The sequence below is a fragment of the Eleginops maclovinus genome, chromosome 6 (genome assembly GCF_036324505.1).
Source record: "Eleginops maclovinus isolate JMC-PN-2008 ecotype Puerto Natales chromosome 6, JC_Emac_rtc_rv5, whole genome shotgun sequence".
Lineage (NCBI taxonomy): Eukaryota > Metazoa > Chordata > Actinopteri > Perciformes > Eleginopidae > Eleginops > Eleginops maclovinus.
The window spans coordinates 19,460,474-19,487,200 of NC_086354.1; the positions used below are offsets into that span (position 1 = coordinate 19,460,474).

Sequence of the window (26,727 nt, forward strand, 5' to 3'; positions counted from 1 at the left end):
TTTTACATTCCTCTGATCCAGGAGGACCTATCATCTTTTGGAAAATATATTTTTTGGCTACACTCCTACATTAAAAATACTGACTCCATACAGTGATAGGATTCTTTAGAAAAGGTAGTCCCCTTAACATAATTGAACATTTCCTAAATAGTGGTTTGTAATTTTTTGTATGAGGTATTTTATCTTGATGGATGAAGAAAGAATATCATCCATACCAGAGCCAGTCTGATAAACTACTGTATGCTTTAAAATAAATTATGAAGCAGAGAGTCTTTTTCTTACCCTGCCACTTTTACTCCCACCCTCCCTTCCTCCTCCACCCACACTAACAACTGGAGAAGCTATTCTGTTTCATGTACATCAGACATAGTGTTATCCGCAGGGGCTGACCTAGACTACTCTCTCTCCTATACCAGCTTTTTCCAGGATAGGTACAATGCGGCCCTTGCCCTGCATTAGTCTGCTCAGAGAGACACCACAACAAAAACAAACCCTGAAACTCCAGACCCCTCCACGCCTTCAGGAGCTTTGAGCTGTGAGGGAGGGGTGGGGGGGGGGGGGGGAATAATGGAGCCTTTCGATACAGTCAAAATAGAAAAGAAAGGAGGTCTGGCATTGGTTTCAACACCAGCGGAGGAAATGCTTTCAATGCAGCTGCCTTTCACCGAGGTGGCACCTGGCCGGATTTGCAGGTGAACAGGAGGTCGAGGCTAGTTTAACTCATTGGTATGGGAGGAAAAGCATGGCAAGGATAATGGTGAGAAAATCGTTTGTGGGAGAGAAAAAGAGAGCAATAATAGCATAAATGTGGACATCAAATATAGAAATTACACAACACTCAAAGGCACTGTGTTTAAACAGGTGTTTTCAATTATCGGTCAATTAGAGCTCTGCTCGGGTTGAAAGGTGGGCAGAGCCACACCGAGTGACTCCACGCACCACTAAGAATCACAAAGATGTTGTTTGTCCCAGGTGATAGGTGCAACAAAGCTGATAGGAGGGTGGGAAATATGTCAATCAAACACAGCCTGCTCACTTCTACACAGAGAGTTCTTATCATCCACAATAACTGAACTGCAGTACCTTTGAAGCACATTGACTATAAAGGCATGAACATTATGAATAAAGCAGACAATATGTTCTTTGTTTGGGGTTTGAGACATGAGAAATTACAGATTTCCAAGAGAATTCAATAATTGAGAGAGACAACTTGACTTTACCTCGTACGTAGAGATTGGCAGGAGCGGAGTAACGGGTCCCGGCGATGTTCATGGCAACACATTCATATTTCCCTTGGTCGGACTCCTCGCTGTTCTCGATTTGCAGAGCTCCTGCGTAGAGGATTAACAAATTTAGTCGTCTTGACAGTTGTGGAAAGTGAGATGTAATTTGGCATGAAACCACAGCAGATATATGTACAGTGACTCGCTAGAGAGCCTGTAGTCAACTCGCCTAACCCAGTTCATGCATAATTTAGTGCCCTAACATGGACGCAGTTTTTTTAAAGAAATCCTTTACGACAACATTAACATTTAGCTGATTCAGCGAATCTAATGAACCTGATAACAGAATATTTCCCCTAGTCGTGTTAAGGAGGAAAAAAGGACCATGACTGGAGGTCAATTAATCATCTAAATAACATGTCACAACCGTCAAAGTCTCATTAGCCATCCTGCTTATGGAAATAATTGACAAACCAAAGTGTTTGTGTAATCTATCCCAGCCAGGAAAAGGAGAAGCTCGGCCGAAAAATAAACAACAAAAGCAGAAAGCTGGATAAAATGTGACGGTAATATCTGGTTTAACTAATCAGCCTACGTCTAAATATTAACAACTGTGTAATATGTGTTTTACACAGTTCAACCAAAGGACTAATGGGCCTCAAGAGAATGCTACTCTGATTACGTATTCTGAGTTTTCAGCTGAGAGTAATAATATAATATAATTAATAATAAAATAATGTGTTTATTTATCCAAATTGTTGAAAAAGAACCATATCAAACTATAAAGGTAAATGTGACATAACAGTTAATTAAGTGATTTTTTTTCTTGAGGGATTTGCATCAAAGCAACAGGCAGTGCAGGTATCTTTACTTTGTTGATCAGGTATTTAGCACTGAGGTCATAATCATGTTTTTTCATCACTAAATGTTTCACCATGTCTCACCGAAGCCCTCAAGGGAGATGCTCCTCTGCCAGATGGCTTGGATTAGTATTCACATTCCCAAAAAGCCGTAGTCATGAGACAGAAGGCTAACAATTTTTTTTCTGACAGAGCCTGAAAGCCCAAGAGACATGTTTTTGTATGGTCATTTCGACACACCATGTCTATGACCATCATATAATCATTAATACATTGAGTATTAATCTGATGAGTATAAATAGAGACCTAAAACAGTAAGACTTATCTCAAACCCACTATTTTTAAAACACACGTGCGTCACAAGCGAGTGATAACATTTATCAAGTGTCCAGAACAGCATGGTACTAGCAGACAGCCACCATGCTGTTTGAAAATGACAAAAATACTCAGCGTACGATGATGTCAGGGTACACTTTTTTCACATCATGCAGTATGAGATGAATACAACAAACAGGTTCATCACCAACCAAAGGGGACTCGGATCAAGACGAGACCCAAAAAGGGAAGTGAAACAGGGCGGGGCAGAGACATGTGATAGCATCACCTCAGATCTCATGACAACATATCTCTCCAAGGTGTTTGCTTTGCATGCGGAGCTCATCGCTGTCTGATTCAGCAATGACATGCACCTGCATGCTAATGCTGGTGTCACCAATCTGTCAATCTGCCCCTTCTCCCATGGGAGAAAACAGTGCGAGTACTTCAGAAATGTACAAGGTTACTGCCATGGCAGTTGTCAGAGCTACACTGCAAAAGTGCTTTAAATGACTTTCCTTTCTTAAACAATGGATCTTCTACAAGCTCATGTCAGTGGAAAAATAAGTCAAGGGGAACAGAGGCTGCCGTATAGCCGCCTCAAAGAGTTAAACATAGGAATATGGGCTTTATAAGGGGCCAAGAACACATGGACAGTGAGACAGACAGCTGGTAGCTCCAAATGTATTCAGCTTGTCCCTGGCTTCCACTATTTACATCCATGTTGTGGAAGGGAAATCATGCTTCCATTCAGGGGAAAAGCACATGATTTCCATAAAAAGAGGCTGAAGCTTCCACCTTAACGATCTTGCTGGAAGGCAATGCTGCATGTGCTGTATGCAAATGAGGCTGCTTCAGTATACATTGATGCTGAGATAGGAGGCAGGTAGATACTTTTGTGGCCACAGTGGCCTTTAGTTTAAAATGCAACTCCTCGCCTCATTCGCTCAAAGCCCAGACGAGAAGCCGATACAGAAAGACGTGAATGCGTGAGAATTGTTCATAAATATGGTTCATTTCGAACAGGGGAGGAGGAGCCTGGAAAGCTAATTTAAAAGATAACACCTTGGACTTGCTATTGCTTTCTGCTGACAGGAGGGTTGGTGATCATTTGTTTGTTAGCGAGCAGACGGCAGACAGGACATGTTGGCGAGAGACGAATGGGGAAGAGCGTGTTTAGGCGCTAACAGCGTGAATGAACCTGGTGATGTGGCGTTTGGGGGGGGGGGGGGAATGCAGGGGTCTGATGTGACTGTGAGGGAATGGTGTGGACGTGATATTTTCCAACACACTTCATCATCCTTACCTCTAATTGGTGTACCACCTAGGTGGGAGTAATTTCAATGCAAAAAGGGTTGAGAGATTAGTTAGAAATCCACTTATATAAGTGGGAGAGAAAAACATGGCTTCTGACAAGCCACATATAAAAATGAAAATATAAACTGATAGAGAGTAGAAGCCACTTAAATGCAAAGTGACAAGTGCACTTAATCACTATGAAGCAAGCATCCTTTTTCGACTGAACACGTTTCCTGTTACTGTAAAGAATCACAGAAAATCAGGCAAAACTTTGAGAATATATTGCTGCTACTTTTGCATTTACAGACAACAGCTACAGCCACACGTGTGCTTCATAATTGAATGCAATTAAAGCATTTTTTACTATTTTTTATTTAAGATGGCCTTACTCTTTGTACAGAATGCATTTTTCTGAAAGTCGTTAGTAAGATGGGCAAGAGAAATGAATGAAAGTCATACACAGTAAATAGAAGGATGCACAGCAAAACATATTCAGGTCAGAGGTATTAAATTGAAAAGAGGTTAGTATCTCAACAGAGTGAATAGATTTAGATGGTGTGGAACGAGAGAGCTAATGTGCCTGTGTGCTCCCTAAAATCATGTGGTATAATAGCAGGAACCGGATCAGCTTTTTCTGTTTACTGCGGCAAACTAATGCACCTTTTTTCTTTTTGCAATCGAGGAATTTGCCTCCTTTCAGGTCATATGCCATATTGTTAATCACGAAGAGGCACCAGACGTCAGAAAAGGGTTGTGGAGAGGAAGAATTGTCTGTCTGGGGCATTACAAATCAGCATTTTTTCAGGCACTCACTATTTGCGAGAAAGAAAACGGATGAAAAGTTTGTAGCTACAAACATATATATTAAATATCATGGTTTAAGGCACAGTTTAGCACTGTCTTAAAAAAAACACTCAAACAATGAAGTAGCTGTGTTGTTATTTAATTTGCGAGATATCTGTATCTAACTCGGGTTGCGCTTTTGGTAGGGCAGTGTTTTAATACTGTGAGAACATGGACGGTGCCACTGAACCTGCTCCAGTGACCTGTATTCGGCTTCCACTTGGCAGCTGTAGCGCTAGGCTTTTTCTGGAGTAGCTCTCATCTCTAATCTTTGGGGCCTCAGAACTGTAGCCCGGCCTTACACTCTGTAAGTGAGGTAGATTTAGTAAGGAGTCACAAGACTGAATCGGGTCAAAAGCCACTAATCTATCCACCTTGCACCTTTTCCATCTGATCCAGGTCAGGCAAGCGCAGTTAATTCATCAAGTGGACTGCTCCGGTGGACACCTCATAGCAGTTTGACTTTTTGGCTAAATTGAATCCTAGCTAATGCATGAACAGGCTGGCCTCATTGTCATCCAGCTGCATGTTTAAAGTGGGATTAAGGATTTTTTAATACAGTAAAAACATCTTTCTGTGCTTTGGATGTTACAAGCTCATGCATCACTGTCAAATAACACAAGAATAACTTTATATCCAACTTCTGTGTAACTTTATAAGTGGCTGCAGCTGTGAGAAATACAATTCTGTTAGAACTCGGCTTACTAACCAAGGTGACAAACGCTGAATAAGATTTTCATGTCCTTTGTGATGAAAGAGAATACATGAAGTCAAACAACACAACAAAGGCCGTTTGGGTTTTCACATCATCCTCAGCTCTTGTCTCATGTCTGTTGATGTTTATCAGTATTCTGTTACTTGACTTTGCTATATTGACACTATCAGTACGTCAAGTACAGTAACACAATAAAGAACTGAGATCAGATCGGATCAAATTGTACCTGAACGAAGCTGTTTAATGCGCCCGTTGCTGCTGCTGATGTCCACAGGAAGCATGTCCTTGTACCAGGATATCTCTGGGTCCGGGTTTCCGCTGGCGGCACACAGCATGGTGGCAGTTCTGGTCTTTTCAACCACCTTCAGCTGGGGACCCATATCGATGCTGGGGAAGCCATGGGGGACCTGGTTCTCTGAAATGTCCAAAGCAAGATTTTTGAGTATATCCAGAGTCACACAGAGCAAGAAATTGTGTTGAAAAGGAAATGAAAAGGGAGGGGAAAAGAAGGGGAAATATAATGTTTACTAAAAGATTGTGTCAGAATGAGCTCTTGATGCTGTGAAAGCACATCAAAGCTGTTGAGCTAGCAAGGACAGAGACGAGGAAGAAAAAGAGCAAACACATATCAGGTGCTAAAGGTTGAACAGTAATCAAAGGCACACATGCACACGAAATTAGCACAACGGCACTACTCCTGCAGGGTAACCCGGAGAACTGGCATCATTTGGATTTCAAATTAGTTTGAGAAAAACCTATGATTGATTATCGCAGCAGGCTTATTACAGGTTTAGACAGAGGAAGGATAGCAATCTGTCTCTGGGTACCCATGCATAAATGAGCCACTTTAGGCTTAGCAGTTAAACATAACGATTTGACTAATCCAACTCCACATAATGAATGTTACAGCATAACCATGACAACATACCAAGTGTAATCCTGAGAGCAAAATGTGGTTTTCAGAGGTAAAAGGTTGTACTCAAATGTATACTGATTTCATATCCTAAGATCAGCAAAAATATGAGTCCTGGGCTATTTCAGGCTCAGCGTTGTGTCTACTATTGCTATTTTACACTAATAATATGTGATTCTATTATGGAAAATCAACATTTGAGTCATGAGATTAAACAGCCACCTTACAAAAGTAAATAAACAAGGAGCTATCTCTTGATATTCAGAATAAACAGTGTAATCTACTGGTATGTTGAGTTTTGAGAATGCTTGTTGGTGGCAAAACAGTAACAGAATACTTATCTTTGAAAGAATAGACCCAGTGTATATGCTGTACGCATTTTGGAAATGGTTTTTCAATCCAAATGAGGTCACTGACATGGCCTAACTATGCTGCAAATCCTAAATAAAAACCCCCCAACCCCCCTGCCCTCATAATAAACTCTGATTTAACCTCTGAGCAGCGTTAATAAAGGAGAAACACAACAGCCCTTGAGAAGACTTTTTATCAGCCTGCTCTTAAACTTGTAATCTCTTTTATCTTTTTCCTCATGTGCAGATGTGTCCCTGGGGCCAAAGTGCTAAAATTAAATCCTTATAAAAGCGCTAATGATCTTAACTCATTACTGTGGCGCGCCATGAGAAACCGCTGGTCAACAATAGGGAAAGTGATAGCCGGTCCTCAGGGATGAACTAAATTGTGTCCAGAACACGATTAGGATATTACCCAAGGAAAACTAAGTGGTTCACTAAAAAAGAACTGTAGATTGCATGATGCTTTCAAGAGACAAACAAGGTGACTGGGAGCGTTGTATTTAATCCCAAACTCCCGCCCAGGACTGGTCAACCATCTAAGACGCTTCGTTCATGTGCAAAGGGGAGAGAGCCTCTGCCAAGTTCCCTGATTAATTGGTACATGGAAGTTGTTGTTCACTTTATACTCATCAGAAAAACAAATGGCTTCTGTTACAGTGTCCATTGTGAGCTGTGTTACAAGAGATAGGAGAATGGCTCATATCAGTCATCAGCTATGGGAAGGACAATGCACCATAGTCCCTTTAATGGAGGAATACCCAAATGAAAAGCCTGTAGTGGCGAGAAGGGATTCTTCAAGATCTAATACATGCCCTTTAAGAAATCTACTCCATTTGTTGAAAACATTTGCTCCAGTATTTTTGGTTCACTTTTTCTTTAATCCTAAAACATTTACAATGTGAACCTCTGGTTGTTTTACACTTAAACAGGGCTGCTTTTCCTCTATGCTTAGCTTGTCTGAGTCAAAAATCTATATGTAAACTTATATGGTTGAGCATGAAGAGGTGCATGGGTGTACTTTGTTCTGATCCCCGGCAGAGCGGTTGTTCCTTCTCTCACCCTTGTGTTTGGCCTGTGGCCCAGATCGTCTCGTATTCAGATGTAGCTGACAGATCTCTGCATGGCCTCTTATCTTTGCGGTGAAGCTTACTTCCTCCCTAACGATATTATGGGATTTATTTTCAGAAAACCCAACTGAAATCAGGATACCTCTACTAAACAGACAACTACCGCACATTGAAATAATATGGTACAATTTGTAATTGTATGAATAATGGTAACAGTAGCACCCTGTGGTCCTCTGTGGTTTGCTCCCTCTAACCTTCAAAGGGAAATACACACCCTGCATGATGTCGGAACTACAGTCCTTTTCCAAAAGATGTTTATTGAGAGAAAAACTGAAAATACAAATGGACAGTTGTTGGACAGACCTTGGTGGTTAAGGATTAGCACACTCTTTGCTATTCTTCTTTTAAAGGTGCAGTGTGGTGGAGCCATTAGTTATACCAAACCTAAAGGGAGCAGACCTCCAGTCTCATCTACTTACAGTTCACATGTGCATAATGGCCACAAATCACCTGAGAAGAGGTCCCTTTGTGCCTGAAGACATGAACCCAATTTAAATGCGCAGATTCACTGGGGTATAACACACAGTTGCTTCATGTGGTTGTGTACTCCCCCTGAAAAAAAGCCTTGTAGCATGTTTTAAAATACATTTATTTAAGTACTCATTTCAATACTTGGTTTAACAACCTTATCTTTGCATAATCTGTGCCATCTGTCAGTCAAATAATGAAATGGATAATTAACAAGGGGCTAAAACCTTGTGAATATAGACGTGTGTGCACATGTTAATCCATCGATTAAGAGATATTGTGTCCCAACCTATTAAAACATCTCAGTGCTGCAGCTCCGAGCAGGTGGCTGATCTTAAATCAAGCGTGGAAAGAGAGAGAAAAAAGAGTGTGTGTACATTGGAGTTTTACTACCAGAGCTCTGCTGATTCCCCAATGTTCATGTGTTCATATTGTACACATAACACATGGTTGGGTCCCACAAATCACCCCAGAAAATGGTGTAGCTTCCCACTAGGTGTAGTATAAAGTAACTATGTGCTGGAAACCAATCGGTTCAATGAGGCATGACCCGCATCCTGTCAATCACACCTAGCCAGTTACCCCTTGGGATAGTACTGAGGAGGATTGAGAAGTCTGTCATACCATATTTTGAGGGAATTTCAGAAGATTTGTTCTGTTTTATCCAAAATCTACCCGTGGCAGCTCCAACTTTTGTTACATATATTCTCACAGAAAGCAGTAACTTGCGTAACCAAAGGGGGGAAGCTATTTATGCGATAGTGCTTTGCTGAGCTCTGCCTTTGAATGAAGACACTGGAATATGTGTGTCTTATTTTTCACCAAACCCTGCTGTATTTCTGCATATAGAATATTTATGATTAAGATGATTGGCAAAGGTTCCTGGGCTGTGAAAATTGCAAACCGTTGGTAAAACAGTGTGAAAGACCCAAAGGAGTTATTACACGAGTCGGTGGCTCTTTCATATCAGGAAGCACAAACAGAGAATACTTTAAAAGACAAGCTCCTGCTGCTGCAGAGCTTAGACATGCATTCACCCCCTACGCTTTAATGTTTGCATTGCAGGTGGACACTTATTACAACTGTCCGCCACTTTTCTTCACGGTATGTCTCATCAGTGGAGTCAACCATATCTTCACATGGTGTGTCAATTTTAAAATGAGAAATTGGTAAATGAGACAATGTTTGTTCAGTATATGAAATTAATATGTAGCTTCCATAGAGTATACTATTTCAAAATGGGTTTTACATAAAATAATGTATGGCCAATTTAAACTTCTTAAACTAAGAAAAACCAAACCTCCCAAGGCCTATTTGAACCAACTTTAAAGACAACGATTACAAACTTCTGTCATCATGCTGTAATGATTTGTGCTGGACCTAAAATACAGTATTTTAGATTCGAAGGTTTTGCCTTGAAAAAGACGGTGTAAAGCTGTACTCATTCCTTCTGCATTTCCAGAAGTCTCAAGGCCAAGCCACAGACTGAAGCTGAATTTTGATATAATAGTCCCCTCACAAGCTTTGACTCTAAAAGAGCACATTATTTTCAGTAGTATACCTTTTCATGTTGTACGGTGAGCTGATGAATCATAAAATACTCATCAAGGACTATTTTTTGGATAAACGTTAGGATGTAAACACAATGCTCAGTATGGAAAGTTTGTTTAACAGTAGTAAAACCGTGCAACCCGTCTTTTTCATTGGCTTTATGTAAAAAAAGAAGACAATAATAATGTTCTTTTTCTATTTTCCATATTCACACATATTGTTTAAAGATGTTGTTGATGGTTAAGACTGGAGTCCTGTCTGTCTTTTCCTTGTACTGCAACTCCTGAGGCTGGCCTGCCAACTTGTCATCTTGTTGGGGAAGACAAAGACATGCCTTTGTTCAGTCCTCTTTAATTCAAAGGAAAAGAAAAGGAATGAGGAAATTTGGAGAGAATCCCATGAAATATTGCTGGCAATGCAGGTTGATGTTTGTCAAGATGGAGGGCATTCTGAATCAAAAAAGCCCTCTTGTGCTGCAGGGTAATTCATCAAAAAAAAAGCTCCACTTTTCGGTCTAGTCGAGCCAGGAAAATACCGCTAAGGTGAAAATCCTGCGATAATGTCACACAGGCGATCCATTACAATGATGAAGGATGCAGCAACAAAAGAATGAAGCAAAAATGTCAGGTCTGACTGTTTTATTCCCAAATGGCTCATTTATCCTGCATGTACGCAGACTTAAAAGAATGAAATTATAAACGCTGTATGCTAATTTAATGCAGTCCAGGGGATGTCGAAAACTAAGGTGTTAATTTGGTCTAAAAGAGTGCTATTTAATGGGACATATTTGTAAAGTGCTTCTGGTTGTTAAAAACATAACTAGTAGAAACACCCTGGGTATGCAAATCACGAGGGCCACAGGCAGAAAGGCGTCAAACATGAAGCTAGGAGCTCGCAAACTGGTTCTGCCATGATGAGAAAATAAAGCCCTTTGTTCTCTTAACAGCCGATTATCACGCACATACTGCAATACAAGCAGCAGCAGTAAAACTTGTTTAAGTGGTTATAACAGTACGGTAAAAAAAGAGGGCAGTAGGGGATGGCTTTATGTGGTTTTTTGGTTGTTCTACTCAATTAGAAGAGCAGTGGGGGCCTTCACTATACACAAAAGGCATGGGGCAACATTAGTAACATCATTTGTAATGAGAAAAAATTACAAATATGGTAATTAGATAAATTAGGAAAACATGACACAATAATCAGAAACCGTCGTGGTGAGGAGGTGCGGCCTCTGCTGTATCAGCCACAGGCGGGTGAGAGAAGAGAGAGGAAGTAAAATGAAGAGGGGAAGGAAGGGAGGGCATGCCAACCTCCTGCCAGCTCCAATTACCAGTGTGAGTGGAGCGTGGCAGCTAGGGCGATGGGTCTAATCAGAGCCCTGCTGAAAGAGACCCGTCCCTGTCCTCCTGTCCCACTGGGAGGCTGCTGGAGCTCAATCCCACACTAGCGTCAGCCAGCGTTTTTGCTTCAACCCAAACACACTCATCTCAATGGGGGAAAACACTCCAGACACCCCAGTTCCTTCATAACAAGGGGAGCACTGACACAGTGGCACAAGACACACAGTTCTGCATTTAAAAAAAAAAGAGCCTGCCTCATTTCCATGTCCTAGTACCTACTTCATACTCTCAAGTGCCCAGAGTGGTGAAAGGCATGTGCTGCTATGAATGTTTTAAGTGAGAATTACAGCACAGACCGGGTCCCTTCGGAGAGAACATGTGGTTATGAAACATATGTTGAGAAATATTCATGTGGAACATTGCTGCAGCATGAACAGGAGTTGTGTGCATGTTTGCAAGCTGCCAGCCCCATCTTTCTGAATCAATAGTTAATCTAATTCGGCATCAACACGTGGCATCAAAAATGAGGGTGATGGAGTGAGGCCTTCTTAAGCTGCTTAGCTTCTACAAGTCTGAGCTTATCTAATTTTAAGCAAGAGAAAAAAGACCTTATGATCTCCATGTGTGCCAGTTGCAAAGTGATGGATGAGAACAATTAAAGGTGATGTCTCCTTTGATAGGGCGCACCGAAGGAGCACAGTGACAGCAACACAGCCACTTGCCTCATGAAATATTACTGCTTTAAAATCTACCCTTTAAACATACATCAGTGCACTGTCTTTATAGGTTCAAAAACACACCAGGCTTATGCACCCTTTCCGGAATATTTGGGCTGTTTGAATTTAATTTCCTGTGTGTGTGATTGTGTAACGTTAAGCTGTTCACTGAATGAACGACAAAGATTAAAGTGATACAGTTTCCTTAGTTTACCCGAAATACTTTTAATTATTCACCTTTCTGCTAGCTCGACCTGTGAGGGGAACTAAATATAGTGCGATAAGAGTTGTCTACGTCTCAACTGCTTTTGAGTCAATCTGGAGGTGGAAATCAGACGAGTCGTTTGCAGAAACAAAGCGCATGGCCCGCGGCGGTTTCTAGCCAAGAACATTGTCGAGACAGACATTTGCATCTGCCTGAGACGCGGAAGTGTGTGAGACGTGGCGGCAGGAGGTACAAACATAAAGCCAAAGCTAACATGAGTTCAACTGAAAGAGCTCTATGAATAGTAAGATCTCTGATGGTGGGGTAAAACATTGAGCGAGTTCTCTAGAAAATGCTTAACTGCAAAGGATTTATGAGGAGCTGCACAGCGGTCGGCTCACAGCAAGGTGCTGGGTTCAAACCTATTGACTGGCTTTCTGTGTGGAATTTGCATGTGCTCTGCCTGGTTTCTGCCCTGAAGTCAGCCAGGTTAGGTGAACAGGCTGTACAATGCCCAAAGGTGTGTGTCTCTCTGTGTCAGCCCTGTGATTGACTGGCGACCGGTCCAGGTTGTGCCCCGCCTTTCGCCCTGATGTCAGCTGGGATCAACTCCAGCCCCCTGCTGCACTCAAGGATAAGCGAGTCTATCCGACTGATGGATGGATTTATGAGGAACACAACAGTCATAGTGGTATATTAATCTGTTGGACTGTGGTAATGGATAGAAATCTAGAGATAGCGTTTCCAGTTACAGTAATGGTTGCTTATTAACAATTCATATGGTTTGGCCACCTTGTAATGTTTGATAAGTATAGTAGCCAATGCTTTCTTTCTGGAGATCTGTGAAATTCAAGCAGCAACTAATAAGCCCATGGGATTCATGTTACTGCCTTTTTACTTGCAATACATTGGAGGGCAAAGAGTTTTCTCACATGTTCTGCCATGAAGGGCATGAGAGCAGGACCCTCCTGCTCTTCAGAGGAATACTACTTGGCAGAGCTCGCACTGCAGAGGTCTCCTCAGCAGGGATGACACGGCACACCCCTACATCAAAGACCCGCCGAGGAGGCCATTGATGTAATACTGTTGTAATGACAGGAAAATTGTAAAAAAAAAAAACCTCTATAGAAATGGAGTGAAATGCACAATGTGCATTCAAATGTGGATTCAAATACGTCTTAACTTCTTGTCAGGCACGTTGTCTCTGGCACGTTATCTTTTAGACCAGGTGTTATGGCAGTTGCTATGGACATACTGGTTCATCAAACAAACAGTGCTCAGGGTAGACGAGCTGCACGCCAGACACACCTGCAGGCAGCGGAGCGGGACGAAAACATAGTCATAACAAAAACACTGCTAATGTTGTTGTTAGTTCCCTCAGTGCTGCATGCTAGTGCTCCTCTCAGGATGCTGTTATTCTGCCGTTCATCCCAGTGTACTCACACTAAAAAGACTGTAATGCATGCCATGACCTTTGAAATAATACACTTTTTTGTCTGGCGGAGCAGGACATTTGGCCTTACTTCCTCGCCTACAGGCAGATAATCAATAACAGTCATCTAATTCCCCCCCCAACTCTTTCCTCTTCTTCCGCCCCCCCTCTCTTTTTATCATCTCCCTCTCTCCACTTTCCTATTCATCTCCACTTCTCCCTTTTTCTCCTATCTGATATCATACTTCCACTGTTGTCAGTATGATCTACGACCCTGCCAAATGCCTTATGCCTGTTATTTATGCTGCGGCACACCAGTTAGTACATAACCGTGGCCTTCGACCAACCCGAGGGTGGTCTTCTGAATTCACATGGTTATGCTGACCGAGTCACCTTGTGGGACAAGCACTGCTGCACAGAATCACATCCTCCATTAACTACGCTGTACGCGTCGCCCAGCTGTAGGCTTTCATTTTGAGATTACAGCTCTACTTTTGCCTTGTGGTCCTTCCAACAGGAGTTTGATTGAAGACCCTTGAGATTATAGTATCACAGAGAACACGGTTTGTGGTTTACTCCTCATTTTAATGTAACTGCCGCTAAGATGGAAAAACCTAAGGGCTCATGGTACATTTCTGTGGTAATACGATGTGGCTAATAAGACAGGCTATGTCTCCAGGCAGCTTGGGAAAAAGAACAAGGACAAGACCCAAAACCAGGAAGCGTGACGGCTAATGAAATGGGTCTAAAAAAGGTAGCAGAGCAGCAGTTTGCAAATAAATGAATTAATTGATCTTCTACCCAACTCAAATTAATCATCAGCAGAGCTTCATTGTGACATGTTTAGTGTAATTACAGCAGATAGGGATGGCTTTTATGAGCACGGAGAAAGGCAGTGGATAGAGTGGAATGTGGCAGGTTCTGTTAATTGAATCCTCACTGACTGGGCTCCTGTGACAGTCCTCTCTCAGCCGGAGATAATGAATAATACACAGAGTCTGCGAGTCAATGTCGACAGCCTCAACTTTGTAGAGGCTTGCGGAAGTGATAGGTGTTCATGAGTATCACACTGTGGTATGACCTATTAACCGCCCACCTCGACAGAGGGAAAGGCAATAATTTCATCACTACTGCTGGTCAGCGGTGGCAAAGAGATAAAGAGAAACGGAAAGGTGGGAACATGACATTCGGCCAGAAATTGCTCGATGGCTGGTACTTTTCTGTGGTTATAAAGATGTATTTGATTTGAACACATCTATCTAAGGCTAATATTCCACTGACCATTTTGTTACTTATTTCCTGTAGTTTCTGAAGGTACAAGCTCGTTTCTGACCTCAGCACAATTTCATTAGAAAAAGCACAAACACCTGCTACACTCAGTCAATAATTAAATAATTGGGTGAAATATTGCCCTTTCCTTGCAAAAGAGAAAGGAACAAGCAAGCCCTGACACTGAGTGCTAAATACATGAAACCAGGCATGCTTGCCCAGTCAACCCCCCCTTGTTAAACAGGTCAGAATATTGACCCAGATGTAATGCATGCAAAATGACCAGGGCCTTTGACAGCTGTAAGCAGACCGATCAACTACAACCTTGAAAAACACAGCTTAGCAGCTTAAAGAAAATGGGACCATGCCTCTTAAACATGAGAAAAATGTCAAGCTTAAGGCCAAGCTGTACGGCTGATACTAAGTCAAGCCATTCTCTCCGGCCTTCTATGGCCCAGTGGGTGCGCCAAGGGGGCTTGGTGTGTAAGTGTGTGAGGGAAAGGGGTCAGGGTGAAAGGACTCCCATTAGCCAGCTCATTGAGTGTAGATATTAGAACCCCCCTGACGGCAGCGGGCCATCCATCCGTAGCCAGTCAGGTCCCGGGGAGTCGTTGACTCGCTGGCCTGCGGTGCTGTGAGGTGGACCTCGCTCTTTACCTGCCGAGCTGCAGGCCCAGGGCGTCATTATTAACAAATAAAGGAATGTCAGGGCGGGTTATTCTTGTGCACGCTGTGTTGTTTATTATTATTTAACAGAAATAGCACAATATGATGCAACAAAAGTAATATAATAAAGAAGGTTTTGTTGGGACTGTTTCAGTGAGATGCTACCGTTGGTATTTTTAGTTTTTTTATGTGGCTTTAGAATTACGTAAATTGTCATCAGTTCGCAGACTTTCATAATATAAATGTAATCTGTCTACAATTAGTAAAGTACCATAATCTCTATTTTTCTTGTGTGTTATGGGGGTGATGTGTAATCATTGGTTTTGCCAGACATATGAATCTAAATTAAACTAACCATTACAATGAAAAATACATTATGATCTACGTATTTAAAACAATTAGATTAGAATTGAATTATTCAACTCTAAGTTCTTTCACAGAAGCAGTGTCTTCTATTTAGTTCATTATATAAAATATAAGTCTGTGAAACTGTTCAGCAAATGTGATTAATCATTTCAGACGACTTCTGATTAATACTGTTGTGGTTTTGCTGGGCCATGGAGAGGAAATGTAAGAAACCTCTTACTAGAACTATTGAATTTGAAAAAATCTGAGTGGTAACAAGGATGGGGGGAAGTGGAACCAGTTCTGAGCATAAAACACTTTTAAATAAAGTAAGAAAAAACAGCGTGCAGCAGTGAACAAATTGATTTGACACAAATTACCCTGAAACTGTCTGCAGGGCTCCGAGTGCTCAGGTTTAAGTAAGCGTTGGACCCTTAAAATATCAATTTGATCCAGGTGCACATTTTTGAGTGACAATATTCATCGCACTCTTGTGTTCATGTTCAGTCAGGCTGCTTATATTCCTGGAAATACAATATTGGAAATTCACATTTAGATATCCTGACTGACTGGCCTTTCTGGTTCCGAGTGAAATTTTCCAACAGAAATAACTTCAGATTATCATGAGGAAGTACATGCAAATGTAAAAAAAAAGTATCAATCCCAGGCAAAAGGACAAATGAAAGATGGCCGGTTGCAGCTCTCTAACGGAGGAAGCAGTGTATTACTTTGTATACGACACACGCACGGTGAAGCATTATTGATAATCACATCGGTCATGCTCTCTCAAACAGGTCTACAGTAAAATCCTTAATTGAATAATGAAAGCCTGCTGCAGCAGTTTGTGGCAGATATTTAATAGCAGATGTCAATTCACGGATATCCCTGTCTGTTCCGGACAATGCGCAGATATCAATGGACGTGCATTTCTTGTCACATCTCCAATATCTTCTGAGACAACATCCAGATAAGGAATTGAATATGTCCAGACAATCAACAGTGGCCAGAACGGCTACTTTAAAACCGTGACAGGCTCTGTTTTAAATCAGTGTATGACAGCAGAAGCAACGATGTTTTTCTGTAGCTATGTAGTGTGGGTTGTAGACACATCAACAGGAACCCCTATGCAGCTTTACATCCCAAATACCTTTAATCGTACACACTTTGTTTATCAAGTGCTGTGGTTTTGACATCATTATCGTCAAGGCGTCAGAGGATACTAAGGGAAAGAGTTTAATGTACTTCAGTTTGATCCTCTTTTATTCCTGCTTCTTTTACTTAGAGCAAATGTGTTCTGTGGGAGAAAGTGAAAAGCTCTGACGTGTTAAAACACTTTGAAAATCACTGGCCCACTTAAAATAGCATAAATACATCCAGGCATTAGTCTTTCCTAAACACATTTCAGGATGTTGAGTTTTTGCCAGAGTAGTCAAAGTTATGGGATAAATTAGAGAAATGTAAATCCGCTCTTTAGTCATTAGGACAGGCTGCAGATGTGTTTTGAGGTTTTAATACCAAATTACATGCTTTTAAAAATGTAGAAAGTGGGGGGAGCAGCCAAAAGCTGAAATGATCAAGTGACTTTTTCAAGAAGCGTTCTCATTCACCACCAGTGCTTGGAAAAAGATTAATACAAAATATATAGACTGTTCAATTTTGCAGTAATCCCTACACAATTAAAGGTCTCACTCTCTGGGTTCACTAATGTTTTATCATCCACTTTTTAAATGTTATTTTTTACTCATTGACCTCGCTCGCTCCTCTTCTTCTTCTTCCCTCCACCTCTCTCTATCCCCTTAGGCCATTGACGGCGGAGACATACCAGACATTGCAGTCTTTACAGAAACAGCTTGCCAAAAACACGGAGTAATTGATGGACAAGTGCAGATGATAAAATGTTGCCTCGGAGCAAGAGCGACTCCATCCAGATGTCTACACATAACATGAGAAATGTAGTCTGATGTCAATCAAATCTCACGGGACAGATCAATAAACCGGGGCAAGTTTGACAAGTAACAGAGAATGTTATCCCTACATGCTACCACATTTATCCTCAATTATTTATCTTCAAAATATGAAAAGGTTCATGTTTAATGTAATCATTTTCTATGATTAAGCATTGATCACACGCAGAGAGGCTAGAGCAGGGTCAAATGTACCACAGGTTGGTTTTAGTGTACTTCTCAAGGACATAGCAAGGTGGCTGCGGTTAACTAAAGACAACCACACCACCCGTAATATCTAAAAGAAGAGCTCATATGTGCTACTGTGCAAACTAGACTGCGTACAAAAAAAACAGTTAACATATATACACAGAAGTACAGTAGGATAATATATGGTGTACAGCACATTTTGAATTGAATTTCACCTTTATCTGTGTTTTATCGCCATCAGAACCTTTTATTTGAATCATCCGGGGCATCTGATTGTAAACTGAGCTTTACTACATAAAAAAGGATCCCCTTCAAAACCTTTTTTAACAGTATAATCTCATTATTTGATCATAAAATGTCACAAATGCTTCATTGGTTAACAAGTGAACAGTATCTTAGAAACCAGAATGTCTACTTCTCCAAGGTTGTGTGATTGTGTGATAAATGAGGACTTTAGTGTAGGTATTAAAGCACTAACTGAACCTAAAACAGCGATCTGTCCCCATTACAATACCCAAGTCCTTGGCAGTAAGGATGTGAGGATGCAGATTGGGTGGCCAGGAGGGTGATTCCACCCCGCCATATTGTGTGAGTCCTTGGGAGAAGCATGCACAGACAGATGCAGTTTGTATCTGTCAGGCTGGATATGATCTACGATGCTGGGCCTCCAGCCAGCAGATGGTGGAAGAAATTAAAACTGTGACACAGGCCGACACAATGGAACTGAGAAAATACAGTAGGGGGGGGTACACCTGTAGTTCAGTGACTGTGTGTGTGAGAGAGAGGGTGCGTCACGGTGGTGTGTGCGTGCAAAGTTTGTGCTTCTGTATTCCAGCATGTTGTGACAAATAACAGCCCTACCCCGAAGACGGAAGCTGAACCTGTTCTACTGAAAGTCAATACGAACTTTCACACCCTGCATCCTTTCCATAAGCCGGCTACAGCGTGTAACAGTGAGCATAAACTGACTACTTAGTTGCTTCAACAACATGGGGGAACAGCTATTATAACTCCAGCATGAACGTGACAAAACCCCCACTGACATCGAAGAAGAAAATCACACAGAGTGAAGAAGTAATGCGAGGGGAATAACGGTTACAGAACAGACCTTATTTTGGTCATTGTGGGTGATTTGAATAGCGCGAAGGAGAGGATTAAGTTGTCATAGGAGCAGGCCTGGGTATTAAATCATTCCGATATAGCTTCTGTATGTATTTATCTTGGCTGGGAAGGGGCGCAATGTGATTTCTTTGCTGTTTATCCAGTCAGGTTTGTTGTCCACACTTGCCTGGCTCCTGAGATATTTATTACTGGCATTGTGTCGCAGTCATTTTTTTTGCCTCTACCCCAGGGACTATAATGCATGGCAAGCATATAAAGGCCTTTTCTAACCGGTGAGGCCCTAATTTGTTTACTGTCACGAAACACAGGGCCGCTTAATACAGTCGACACAGCAGAGACACAGAGCTGAATTCCATTTGGAAATCTTTTGAACTGTGCGAAAAAACTGATGGGTTTTTAACACTGCACTATAATGATGGACTCCTTTTTAATCTTAAAACTGGAGAGACTCACAGCGCAGAACTCTATTATTTTTAAAAGGAGCAGTATCACTCCAGAGTTTGATGTTTGACATGTTTTCACCGAGCAAGGGGCTATTTTTCTCTACTGGAAATGCTTTGAATCCTTGCATATTTCTCATTTGACCTTTCTGAACATTACATAGTCAGAAACGAGTTGCCAGGGAACTTGGTGCAGCTGGTGTGAAGGACAAGCTTTCTAATTCAAGCTCTGACAGCAGAAGATCCTGGTAATGATGGGGCTTTTGATCTGGTACCATTAGATAACATTCCCTATTTCTACAGACAGGTCCGCTGTCTCCCAAAGGACCAGAAAATATCTCCAGCATAGCAGAGTTCCCAACATATACCTGAGTTTCTGCTCATATTTAGAGTTATTCTGCAGTTATGAGCTTGGCCTTTCTTATGTTGGTGTTGAGGAATTTGTGCTGAACTTCTGAATGTGGATATAGCGGTTAATATGTTCCCTTCCCTGAGCTTTAACAGGATGTTTGATTAATACACATGCCTACAATCACTTTGGCTGGAGTTAGGATTTCAGCTTGTTTTGGAAATACAGAACTAATGCAGGCAAACAGTACGGTGAGTACATCTCGTTCTCGCGCCATAAACGGAAATAAGAGCAGCGTTAATGTTTGTACAGTGTTATTTCTCTGCGATATGTTACAACCAATCGGATGTTTGTGTTGAATCGACTAAGCGAGTATATAAATGTGTTTTCACTCTGAAAATATGCATTATGATTTATAAGGTACAAGTCTGATCGCTGAGGGCCTTTCCCAGGACTTGTCGATGCTGCAATGTTTTGGTTGCTGATAGAAGCCAATTAAAACCAAGTACTTTGAATTGTGCTCATGGCAGTTTCATTATAAATTGGTGCTGGTTTTGGAGAAGTCCTGTCAGCTTCCAGTCACTTTAGTCATTGCACCACAGAGACTCATCCATTTTATCCTCACTATTATTGTATGACGTAGATTTGAGTCATTGCATTTTGAATTTTACATGCTCATCAAATGTTAACAGCAGTGAAAATATAAAATATTGCCTTGAAATGGAGAAGTGGCAGCACACTGCGTCTAAGACTGATGTTGTGAGCTGAGATGTCTTTTCTGTCCGGCAGTAGTTTATTTCATACATCACCGAGACAAGCACCATTTACCTGAACATTTACTGAGGCGGTTCAATTCAAGAGGGGCGCTCAAGGTGAAAACACCGGCGTCGTTACCCGAGTAATGAGTCATTGTTCCCCTCTGGTCATCTCTCTATACTACCTTACAACGTCAGAGCCACACTGTCCACTATATTTAACAGAGATACAGAGAAGTAGTGGGTCCAAAGCAAAGTTAAGGAGAAGAGAAGGCTGAAACTGAAATGGCACGGGAAGAGAAAGCAACAATATTCCTCAATCATTCCTCCTTCTCTTTTACTCAGCATCGTCTGCCTCGTTATTTATCCACACAGGTCTGACGTGCACACACTCTCTTTCTTTCTTACCGACACACAGGACGGTACATTTGAAAAGTAGGATCCTCGTCATTGTGACACAAATAAAGAAAAATATCTCAGTTTTTATGTGCGTGTGTGTGTGTGTGTGTGTGTGTGGGTATCACACACACGCACGCACAGTGAGATGGCTGAGCTGACTTTGGGCCCGTGTGTAAGTCTCAGCGGTGTGACCCCTTCGGGCGGGGGCGTGAGAACTGCCACGAACAAAGAGAAGGGCTGTTATAGCGTGACAGAATTACAGAGTGACTCGAGACTCATGACTACAAACGCGCAAGAGCGCCACTCGGTTCTGGACTGACCATGTGGCTTTACAACTTCCCACAGGTGAGCGGCACACTGACCTTTACACTCCCGACTCTGATTCTGCTACGTTAAGGAGGAAGACTAAGAACAACTTAAAACCTCTTCTGTGGTCAGAACCCTGGAGACTTTTAAATATTAAGTCAGTAAACATTTAGATTAGACATTATTTAACAGCCTTTGACCGTTCTACTGATCCAGGAAGTGAAGTCAATTCTACTGAAGGCAACTCCAAACATTACGTTGAAAAAATCACGTAAATTTGACACAATTTCCCAAAGTGATAGGTATGCTCGTGTTGCAGACAGTAAGAAGCTGGCAGTCTGGACAAAACATTAACTTGGGTCGATTGAATTAGACTCAACATCATAAGCAATCTAGACACTATCATGCACTTCTGAACCTTGGTACAGTTTTTCCTTTATACTCTCAGTCTACCTTAGAGCATGTGTGAGGCTGCTTCGACACTGACTTAATCCATATTTTGTAGGATTGGCATAAAGAAATAAAGAGTCAGTATAAGTAATAATCCTAATTAATGCTCAACCTTCGTTTGCTCTGCTAAAACCCATAATCCAGATCGACTTAGTGGTATAATGACACCATTCTCCCTGCCTCTCTGGACGGGGAAGCTCAATGTATTATGACAACTTCCCGTCGATGCAATGTCACATGTACTTTAAATCATGCAGGGAGGGAGAGGCTTTTCTTTTGGAATGCAAAAACAGGAAGTCTATGCTTATGAAGTAATTTTCCAACCTTCATGCAGGGAAGGTTGACTGAGACGTGACATGTTTTTAAGCAAGGGTCAACTTATCTTTCTCAGCTTCACTTGCTATGTGCCTTGCTTAAGAGTGCCAAAATGGATAAAGTTGGTTGTCATTTTCTCCAGATTGTGATCATTGGAATCGAAACAGCAGCTTTTGTGACGTGACACCAACATCCTGAACCTTCAGGCTCCCGTAGCCCCATTAAGAAAGAGCATCATTAGTCTCCGTCTGCTTGGTGCTGTCCCAGTGTTTTCTTGTGTGGTGCTGCTTATATCAACTTGATGTATCGGTGGGCTACAAAACAATAGTCTAAAAATAGGACAGAGCAAAGTGAATATGCATGGAAGCTTGTTGGCTGTACGTTGTGTCTGTGCATGTAGGAACACCTTCGGAGGGTTCTACAAGAGCCAGAGTTATTTTAAATACAACCTGTGTGGATCTGTGTTTACCAGACTCTGTGATTGCTTAACAATCACGGATTCCTCTAATAACAAAGACAAACAATGGACCATTGCAAGGTTCTTACGATTTATACAAAAGCACATTATTTATGTAATATATATACAGCTCCGGAAAAAATTAAGAAACCACTTCAAATTTTTCTTGGATCTTTAACTCTGCATGTATGGCGGCCATTCCAGTGTTTGTTGAATTTTGACACAGAGAAAAATGATAATGCTGAATTGGTCTCTTCATTTTTTCCAGAGCTGTATATTTATACATTTAAAGTTTTCCTCACTTAGCAATTTGATGTGAGGAAATTGTCATTGTTGATCAAATGAATAAGTTGTCAAAGGTGCCCACAGTGTAATGCAAACATCTCTAAGTGATGAATATCATCGCAACTATTCATATTTATTATTTGTACAGGTTTATCTGCATTATGGTATTTTAAATAATACTTAAAAACAATATAAAAACTCCAAGCCTTTATGGTTTTACTGATCATAACAATATTATCATCAGTTTTCTGTATAGTTTGCAAGTTTGGAAATGCATATCTGGCTCAGTGTGGCTTTCTAAAAGTTCTATGAGGACTTCAACTTCACAGACCATACGTCTACTTCAGCGGTCTGCCATTTGGCTCAGAACAGGTAGCGTAGAACGGACTTGCTTGAGCTTGTAGGAGCAGATGTCAGCAATGAGCTAGCAGTCTCTCATGCCTGTGTGGGGGTGCAGACCCAGGTGTTGAGTGATTATTACCAGCATTGGTCACACTATCATGGTTAGAAATCTGGATCCTGTGCACTAGCAAAGTCATGTGGTCACAAGCGTCCCGTACGTATCTGCACGGTCCTTGTCTCTGGGGTTAGCAGCTAGCACACTGAGCTTAGCAGCTAGCACACTGAGCACAGCAAGACTTTATGCAAAGCACATCTGCTGCTGAAAACACTTGCTCAGTGTTGAGTAAGGCCTTTTGTCCGTCTTTCTTAACTAACTGAGGGGATCCAAACTCCTGTCCCATTTGCCCCATTTTCCTAAATACTGTGATTAATCTGAGCTCCTTCATAAGTGCTTTTGCCACGTTTAGAATGTTTGCCTATGCAGCGTTTCTCGTGATACAGTGCAAAAGAGGGCAGAAAGAAAGGCTTTCTTAGCGCAGAGGAAACTCCCTTCGGGAAGATTACGCCAGCCAAGTCGATAATATCATCAAATCAGCGTGGACAGAGAAAAAAGGAAGGGTGGGTGTAAGAAAAGATGGGACACAAATGGGGGATAGAAAGGCTGTGTTCAAATGAGAGGGGATCTGCATTATTGCCAGTGTAATGGCCATGGATGGCTTTAATCCTCCTGTAGGCTAAATCTGGAGCTTTTCTTCTGGAAAGTTTATTTATGAAACCAACTCCTGCTGTGACTTGCACCCACATGACACAATTACAATCAATTAAGGAAGACATTGGAACTCACTGCACAGTGATTTAGAAAGTGCAGTGTCTTCTTAAATCACATACATTAGCTTATGGGAAGGAGGGACATGACGGTTAAGCTAGCCTGTGGTCATGGAGGCTAAATATTCACAAGGAGGTTTTTTTTTTAGAGATTTACATCGAGCCACATCAATCATAGCATCTATATAAGTCATATGGTCATCAGACATTTTTCATTTTAAGGCTTTCATGGAGGTAATTTATTCTTATTGTCATTGAATATGGGATTATTATGCTGTTTTGGAGAAGGCTTACTGACTCATTGAGATGAAAAAGACACATTAAATGTAGTATCATATCCAAAAAAATGCCTAATATTCCTCACAATAAATCTGAATTCCTGGCCACATAATTGCTGAATCATTGAACTGTGTGCGATCTTATTTAAAAACGCAATCCTTGCATTTATTTTTCACCTTGTGGACTTTACATTACGATGGATCCGCTCCTCCATGACACTGCCAATACCAGAAATCCTCAAATGTTTATGTATGAAATGATTAAGGTAAACACTCTTATTTGCTTTTGGATATATTGAGATAGGTAGAAAAATAAGGACGGGTAGAAAGAAAAAGACTGAGAGTGCAAATAAAAAGATGGATAAAGAAACCAAGCGAAAGAAAAAGACTTATCTTACCTTCAAGCACTGTGAGCTTGGCACTGGTGTTGATCTCGCCGGCGCTGTTGGAGGCCGTGCACTCGTAAATGGCTTCGTCTCTGTGTGTGCGCAGTGGCTGGATCCGCAGGACGGAGCCCGAGCCATCATCAAACTCAATCACCTAGGAGAGCAAAGCAAGGGGACAGGGATGGTATTTTTAGACACCAAGGACATCACTTTACCGCAACATATATATAACATTAGCTCTTTTCTGGGTCATTTTTCCCATTCAGAGGGTAGCTTTCAATTGTATATCCTGGAGGAATATGTAGACCTTAGTAGTAAAATATGAGTCTCATTAAAATGTTTTACCTAAATACACAAGGAACAATAAGTTTAAGAGTGAACTTTATTTCTGAATAATATCCCAAAACAGGGGAATCTCAACAGGTATCACATCAAAAAACCAGGAGTACAATCCAAAAGTGTACCCCCGACTACATTATGTTACAGCCTGGTCAGAGAGTTCCCACCTAGGGCATTTTCTTGTATTCAAATGGGTTCAAAAGAGGGACGTGAAATACATCAAGTTATACATCAAGGGAATATATGGCATTGGCTAGTGATGTTGGAGCTGAAGAACAGACGGGAAGGAAGAGAGTGTGAAAAGACTGGAAGAGATGAAGAGGACTATATAAATCAAGATGGAAGGAGATTAAAGAGAAGGGAGGCCTGTCTGGTCTCGCCTGGAGAAGAGAGGAGTTGGTGTGATGCTCAATAACACGGCTATTGATTTTGTGTGCTTTGCTTGAATGCATGTGTGGGTGTGTCTGTGTTAATGAGAGAGGGTAAGAGAGGAAGTCTAGGGCCCACGCTTGTTAGGATTTGTATTATGTGTGTTTTGGTTGTGTACATGTTCGGTGTCACGTTTGCTCACCTCAAAGCGCTGGGAGCTGACTTTCTTTCCTTTCTTCATCCAGGTGATTCTGGGTTTGGGCTCCCCGGTGGCCTGGCACACAAACGACGCAACTCCTCCCGAGATGCCCGTCTGGTCTTCTGGGGATTTGACGAAACTCGGGAAGCCTGAAGAGAGAGGAGGATAGTAAAGTGAGGGAAGGGAGAACAGGAGCAGAAGGGAGGGGGAGAGATGAAGGTGGTGTTAGTGCATACTGTCACATCAACAGGTGAAACTTGGCTTTCTGTGGGTATCACTTTCTCCACACAAAGGCAACAGTGACTAATCCCACGCTGGCCTTGTTGCTGCTCACACCTGTGGCTCAGTCCTGGGAGAAACATCTAGTCTTTGTGCGGCTGCCTGCCACTGTATCATGTTGAATTTCTCACATGTGCTTTGACACGCCATTTAATACACAAAGTAAGAGTAGAAAACAGTGAGGGTGAGGGTTCTGTCTCTGGAATATGGTAGATACAATAAAACCAATAGATAAAATAAGTTCCACAAAAAAAGTCTGCAAAAATCACACAGAAAGAGGATGGTAAAAAGGAGCACTTTGGGAGTTGATCAGTTTTTTTAGGATTCAAAACATTTTTGATTTGTGTTTTCTAAAATCCAAACAAGGCTCATCCTATATTCATATTCTGTAACCTCTGTCTGACTTCACAGGTATGTGTGTTTACAACAACACCGTGGAGTACCTTGGAGAACACCTCTCGACGCGATTCTCCTGTTTGCCTTCGGGGCGTTCTTACCGAGCACCACACCCAGCATCATTGTGCGTAGGACAATGGAGTGAGTGTTTCAGCAACGGCCTGTCTAGGTTGACATGACGCTTCAATGAGTGAGTCTTAGCTCCATGCTGCGGCGTTCCTGCTTTATGCTTTATTTGCGGCCTCAGAAGTGCATAACACTAGTCTGAATTCTAGGTAACACAAAGGCCTTATTGCCAGCTCCGTCAGCTCGTGTTTCATCTCCAGAGTCATTAAAGAGGGAGGTGGGGAACACCTTAACCGCAGTAGTGACGAGCAGAGCCCCACGGAGACGCGCACAAAGGGTGAATCATTACTCTGTGCACACACAGGAGACGTCAGCATCCCCTCTCTGAGCACACACTGGGGAAAACCCAGCAGAGGCTGCCACCATTTTTTACCTCTTTTATATTCTAATATGCCATTGGTGGGAGAAGGGTTGGGGGTGTCGATATCTATAGTTAGCATAACATAAAGCCCCTTTCTGATATGGATAGGGCCTTCAGTGAGCATATTCTCCAGGTCTACCTGCAGAATGGCAAACC

At 41.8% G+C, this 26,727-nt stretch overlaps 1 protein-coding gene across 6 annotated transcripts in view; it reads right to left on the bottom strand.

The window, feature by feature from the left end:
- Positions 1-26,727, bottom strand: part of LOC134865608 (receptor-type tyrosine-protein phosphatase F) — a 115,453-nt gene that overhangs the window by 62,289 nt on the left and 26,437 nt on the right. For all 6 annotated transcript variants that reach the window (XM_063885249.1, XM_063885248.1, XM_063885247.1 and 3 more), the window contains exons 3-6: positions 25,413-25,558; positions 24,515-24,656; positions 5,482-5,670; positions 1,221-1,331 (exon numbers count right to left, since the gene is read on the bottom strand). In XM_063885249.1, the coding sequence (XP_063741319.1) occupies positions 1,221-1,331; positions 5,482-5,670; positions 24,515-24,656; positions 25,413-25,558 (588 nt within the window). The remainder of the gene's footprint in view (positions 1-1,220; positions 1,332-5,481; positions 5,671-24,514; positions 24,657-25,412; positions 25,559-26,727) is intronic.